This window comes from Rhagoletis zephyria, unplaced genomic scaffold (genome assembly GCF_001687245.7).
Source record: "Rhagoletis zephyria isolate East Lansing unplaced genomic scaffold, Rhagoletis_zephyria_1.1 Rzeph_scaffold_24478, whole genome shotgun sequence".
Taxonomy (NCBI): Eukaryota; Metazoa; Arthropoda; class Insecta; order Diptera; family Tephritidae; genus Rhagoletis; species Rhagoletis zephyria.
Window position 1 is genome coordinate 1 of NW_016181536.1, and position 6,242 is coordinate 6,242.

The following is a 6,242-nucleotide window of genomic DNA, read 5'->3' on the forward strand; positions in this document are numbered from 1 at the left end:
AACAAAAAATATACAACCACTCTTGAAATGTGTTAAAAAGAATAGGTCATATTGATTAACTATTTATCATTTTTGGGTTTGTATTGCAGGTGCCAAAAAAGTGATAATATCTTGTCGCAGCGCGTGGTTTCCTGCAGAAAGTGGTCGATGCTTGCTTACCTTCGATTTTAATTTGTAAATTGTGGTATTTCAACGCTTTCAACTTAACATGTCGAGTTTAAAAGTGGTCCGTAAAGTGCTTCATGCATATTACGCTGGTGTCTAAATTGTATGGCTTCACTTGCCGGCAGAACTCTACCCACTTTCTGGCCAAGGCGTCGTCGCGGAGAAACAAAAAAAACTGCATTTGGGGGCTTTAACCCTACGGCTGCTGCAATTCAACACACGACACGACATTTTTATAAAGTTTTTATTACAAATAAAACGTTTTTTACTTCAGAACGCGCGAATTACTTCGATTTTTCGCTTGAAAGTGCACAATACGTTTGCAATACGTTTGCACTTGTTTCTAAACAAAAAGTTTGTTTACGTATTGCCATAAATGTCAAAGTCGGCAAAACCAAAGTAGCGGTTTCGGGAATGCGCCACCTTCAGTTCATTTCACCATGTATTTACATAGATAAGTATGCACATATGTATGTACCTACCTAGTAGATAAAACTAGCCAAAATAGCACGCATCTATTCTTCTGTCCATGAGAGCATATCTATACATACACAAATAAATACATACATTTGTGGATATATATATATATATACATATCTGCATGTGTATATACAATCCTTTACTCGAAATTCTTAGTTGATGCAATTTTTGTCCCATAAATTTTTGCTGACCAAACAACCCATTTGCCTGCTGTGCTTGCCTCATTTGCCTCGCTCATTTACTCGTCTGCTACAACAAATGAGTGCCTCGTTCGCGTCGACGCCCTCGCGAGGGCAGAGCTAATGAAGTCCTCGTTTGCTTGCCGCTGGCTTCTCGGCGCGTGCGCTCGTAGGTCGGTGTTACCCAAGAATGATAGAATAAAGAGATTGCGCTTTGCGCAGGTCCGTTACTCTTGTTTACAAATCAGCTGTTCGAGTGTTGACGTCATAATATAAAATTTTTGGTGGGAAGCGTATTGGTTTGCGAGGAAAACGTATTGATTTGTGATATTTTTGTTAAAGTTATAAAATAAAAACGTTGTAAAATGAAGTGCGCAGTTGCGAAATGTGGAAAAACGGCGGCAGAGTGCAGTTTGTTTACTTTTCCTTCAGATCCAGAACTTAGGAAAAAGTGGATCCAGTTCTGCCGGCAAAGCAAGGATTTCCAATTTAAAACTTGCTATATTTGCATGCATCACTTTGCAAGTGAAGATTTTGAAAATAGTCTGCAGTTCGAAATGGGTAGGATGTTTATTTATTTCGTTTATTGTGTTTATATTAATGAAAGTGTTTAAAACATTTCTAAGGTTATGCAAAAAGAAGATTGTTGAAACGAGGCTCCGTGCCATCAATTTACAAGCCCGGTGATGAAAACCCGGAGCGTTCGCAAAGAGTTCATCGTCGTCAAAATACGTCGTTAATATTGGGTTTCATTGGAACGATATCCTTATTTGATGCTGTGGGCAGGCGTCACAGTTTCAGGTAAAAATTCTTGTTTATGCCTTGGCAGTTTAATTTTATGTTGGCATTGTATTTCCTCTTCGATTCTCTGTAGTCTTTCTGGCATCGTATAGCTTCTATATTTGTTTCCAAGCCTTGGAGCTATGCACTATTTGCTGTGGCTTCAATTTCATTTGGAAATCTTACTCGTTCCATTTGCCAGCGCAACGGCGGCCACAGAATGCAATTTTTATTTGAACGCCCTACCCACTACCTGAAATAAAATAATAATATAAATAATGTAAAAGAAACACAAAATAAATTTACCGTCTTCTCGATTCAATAAATTGCCACCAGATTGTTTTATTTTAGACTCTCAACTAAATTTTATGCTATATTTACTTTTTTTCGTCGAAATTGTATGCGATTTGACAGATCGCCAACAACAACTTTTATATTATGACGTAGATGCGCAGAACGAAAAATTTTTGCACCCCTATCGGCGCAAACTTTGTATTCTATCATTCTTGGGTGTTACCGTTGAAACACAATACCGACGAACGGCGAATTTTCGCACAGTAGTGCGAGGACGGCGGCAACTTTCGCCCAAAAATTTCGCTCAGTAAAACATAACTACGGCGAAAACGAACTCATCTGCTTATGACAAGGTACAATTAAAATATTTACAGACAATAAGGTTATTAATTTTTAACAAAAACCAATGAATGTAAATCTATAAGAATAGACAACACGTTATAATTGTAGCGAGTGTGAACATCAGGAGCGTGCCTTCTCTTTTCATCCAATCAAAAAACGTATTTGGGCAAAAGAGAAGGCACGCTCCTGATGTTCACACTCGCTACAATTATAACGTGTTGTCTATTCTTATAGATTTACGTTCTTTGCACAAACTAAAGCTGAAATTAGTCGAGAACGCAGAACGTATATTTAAACGCAGTCTGTATACGCAGAATTTTGTCGATTACTGGAGCCCTCAGTGTTGCTTACTACACTGTTGCCACTCTTCAATGCCTTTTCATAAACTTACCCTTTCAACCACAATTTTTCGTGCTATAATAGATTGTAACTAAATATAAATTACTTAGTTTTCAACAAAAACCTTATTTAATAGTAAATTTCAAATATTTTAAACATATTTCGAATAGGAACTTATAACTTTTTTACCATCTGCAAAACTGACGAAGTGGCAACCATCTAAAGAAGGAGAAATCAGCTGACACGGAAAAATCTAAATTCCGCAGATTTCTGCGCTACGGGCTACAACTACAGAAAAATTCTGCGGTGTTGAGTTTTCATTTACATGGCGCTTTGGTAAGATAGATCGTGTCAGCTGACTCGGGTTTACGTACCGGTAGGTTTACGTTCTTGACTAATTTCAGCTTAATACAGTATTTTTCAATTTCTATTTTACCAATTCAAACTTATAAATATGTATCTACACATACAATTTTGAGACAAGAACAAAATTATTTGCCCTCAAACTAGCAACATTATTCATAGTTTTCAAAAATTAATTTCTGCCAGCCAAAAGTATCAAAATGCAGGATTTGTGAACAAAAAAGTATCAAATCTTAAAATTTAGGGAAAAAAGTATCAAAAATGGTACAATTGTATCAAAACGGCAACGCTGTTACCAAGTGACCTGTGTGCACAAACATAAATACATATATCTTTTATTTTTCTTTTTTTTTCTGGGATGACGCCCGTGAAGAGGGAACTCTCATGAGTACTACTATACCGGCATAGTAGTTAGTATGCACGACTTGCAGCCTCACAGCTACACCTGCGTACTAAAACCTCTCCACTAACCACTCTCCCCGCGGCACTGCCATTTAAGGTATTACCTCACGGGGCTGGTTGGCCAGCAGGCTCGCTACGTTATTTAACTGGTTCTAGCTTGTTCAGATCGCCTTAGATCTTTAAGAATTCCAGAGATATGTGCGCACATTTTATGCCAGTTCTCTGCTGATTTTAACATGTAGTCTACAATGTTGCTACCCTTTAGTATATTTCGGGTTTCAGGGGCATAGCGATGGCAAAAGAATACTATGTGTTCCGCGTTTTCAGCAAGGCCTGTGCAAGTCGGACAGTGTAGGGAATCTCCATGCCCAAATCTTTTTAGTACTCGGTAGGGGCCATGTCCCGAGAGAAACTGTGTCAAGTAGTAGTTTAAATCTCCGTAAGCTCTTTCCAGCCAGTTTTTAATGCATGGAATAAGCTTATGAGTCCACCTACCCTTTTCCGATTCATCCCAACGCTTTTGCCAGATCTCCATAGAGCGACATCTTTCCTGCTCTATAACTTCTTTTCGGTTTAAACGGTACTCCCCGCAGATACCCGCTTATACACTCTTTGCATCTCGTTTGCCAGGATATCTACGGGAATCAGTCCAGCAATTACGAAGGATGCTTCGTCAGATATGGTTCGGAATCCACAAATAGTCCTTAGTGCGCTTAGGCGATACACAGATGTGAGTATCTTCGCATGATATTTTAGGCTCATTGCTTCAGCCCAAATTGGAGCACCGTAGAGTAAGACTGAGCTGACCACTCTACTAAGCAATACCCTTATACTATGTTTGGGACCGCCGATATTTGGCATCATTATAGATAAGCATGCCTGTAAATTCGATGCTTTCTTTGCTGCACACTCCAGGTGGACCTTAAAGTTTAAACGGCGATCAATCATTACCCCCAAATAATTGATTGCGGCCTTTGATATTATAGTTTCTGATCCAACACTGAGTCTTATTGTCTCTATGGCCTTTCTGCTACTTATCAGTACTGCCTCTGTTTTGTGATCAGCGAGTTCTAGATATCTTGATGATAGCCATGCCTTCACTCTCTTTATTGCTTCGCTGGCTTTCCTTTCAATATCCTGTATATGCTTCGCTACTATTACTACGGCTATGTCGTCTGCGAATCCTATTATTTTTGCCCGAGGAGGCAAATCGATGCATAGAACCTCGTCGTACATTAAGTTCCACAGGAGAGGCCCGAGAGCGGATCCTTGGGGTACCTCCGCGGAAACACTGTACGCCTCTATTCCTCTGTCGCTCCGGTATTTTAGTTCCCGTTCGAAGAGATAGCACCTAATTATTCTGATAATGTAATTCGGGGCCTCCATTTTGATTAGGGTTTCCATTATGTGCTGCCAGCTCGCAGTGTTAAATGCGTTTTACACATCTAGCTTTATAACAGCACAGTATTCCTTTTTGCCTCCATGCCACCTTTTCCCTTCGATGGCCTCTTTGGCTATGTCAACCACTGATTTAACAGCATCTATTGTTGAACGAGATTTGCTGAAGCCAAACTGGTGTGCGTCTCTCTTTTGCGATCGATGTAAGCCTGTTGCAAATAATTTTTTCGAGGATTTTTCCCATTGTGTCCAATAGGCATATGGGCCGATAGGACGAGGGTTCCCCAGATTGCTTATTTCACTTTGGTATTAGGACTAGGTTTTGGACCTTCCATCTTTTCGGGAAAATGCCCTCATTAAGACAAGTCTGAAACACATTTACAAATAAATCTGGCCTCATTTTAATTGCAGCTTTTAAAGCTTTGTTGGGTATTCCGTTTGGCCCAGGGACTTTTCCGTCTTGGATCTTCTTGCATGCGGACTCCCGTAATAACTGGGACATCAACAATTTCGTATCGTGTACAGTTTGGTACGACTTCTTCCCTTTGTGGAAATAGAGTCGTTATTATATCGCGCAGCCTTTCTGGGCACGTGATACTCGGTGCTTTCTTGCCTTAGTTTTTGCCATTACTACTCTATAGGCCGTGCCCCACGTTTTTACATCCGCTTCTTCGCATATTTTCTTAAAGCTTTCACGTTTGCTTACTTTTATGGCGTTTTTTTAAGCTCTTCCTCGCCGTTCTTAGAGATTGTAGGTTTTCGTTGAAGTCTGGCCTCCCTCTGCTACGCTGCATTCTGCGTCTAGCACTCAGACACTGACGTCTAAGTATTTTTTATATCGTTATTCCACCAATAGCATGGGGAATTTTGTTTCCTCACCACTCTTCGAGGCATAGCAGCATCACAGGCGCATGCGAGGTTACGAACCAGGTGGTCAACCTCGCTCTCTACCGAGCCAGCTTTGTGTTGGAACTCTTCCATCATGCAGGCTAGGACCTCTCCATCTAACATACTGTCTATCCATTTTGGACCTGTCAGATTTGGCATCTGTTTGGGTCGCCTCGTAGTTATATCCATTATTATTGCCTGATGGTCGCTGTGGGTATACTCCTCACTAACTCTCCAATTAATTTTTTGGGCCAAGGAGTCACTCGCCAGCGTTATGTCAATAATTGACCCAGTTCCGATTTTGCGGAAGGTGTATGTGTACCCGCTGTTTACTATTGATACGCCGAGTTGGGCAAAAGTTTCAAGCAGCAGCTCGCCTCTTTTATTTGTTTTTCTGCTACCCCATTCTGTTGCCCACGCATTGAAGTCACCGGCGATAATTAGCGGGGATTTCCCGTTTGCTTCTTCAGCAATGCTACGCAGCATAAGGGTATACTCTTCTTTTGTAAGGCTAGGTCTTGCATAACACTAATTCCGTTTACCTCAGCTCGAACGACACCTTAACCCATGCTGTGCCTTCCTTGAAATGCGAGTCCACCACAGAGCCATATA

The 6,242-nt window shown here is 40.6% G+C and overlaps 1 protein-coding gene and 1 long non-coding RNA gene across 2 annotated transcripts; one reads left to right on the plus strand and one right to left on the minus strand.

Moving 5' to 3' along the window:
* The first annotated feature begins 1,014 nt into the window (after positions 1-1,014).
* LOC108381944 (THAP domain-containing protein 2-like) lies at positions 1,015-1,930 on the plus strand. The gene is made up of 3 exons (XM_017638341.1): positions 1,015-1,385; positions 1,451-1,625; positions 1,699-1,930. Exons 1-3 carry the CDS (start codon positions 1,190-1,192, stop codon positions 1,715-1,717), a joined length of 390 nt encoding a protein of 129 aa, XP_017493830.1. The 5' UTR covers positions 1,015-1,189; the 3' UTR covers positions 1,718-1,930.
* LOC108381945 (uncharacterized) lies at positions 1,390-2,082 on the minus strand. The gene is made up of 2 exons (XR_001849656.1): positions 1,911-2,082; positions 1,390-1,857 (listed from the first exon to the last, which is right to left on the minus strand). It is a non-coding gene; the product is annotated as an uncharacterized LOC108381945 (long non-coding RNA).
* Positions 2,083-6,242: the final 4,160 nt, after the last annotated feature.

What these genes read in the sequence shown, in the direction of transcription:
- LOC108381944 (XM_017638341.1), top strand. Translation starts at nt 1,190, where the DNA reads ATGAAGTGCGCAGTTGCGAAATGTGGAAAAACGGCGGCAGAGTGCAGT. An exon ending in TAGTCTGCAGTTCGAAATGG is followed by an intron (nt 1,386 to 1,450) that starts GTAGGATGTTTA and finishes AACATTTCTAAG; the next exon opens with GTTATGCAAAAAGAAGATTG.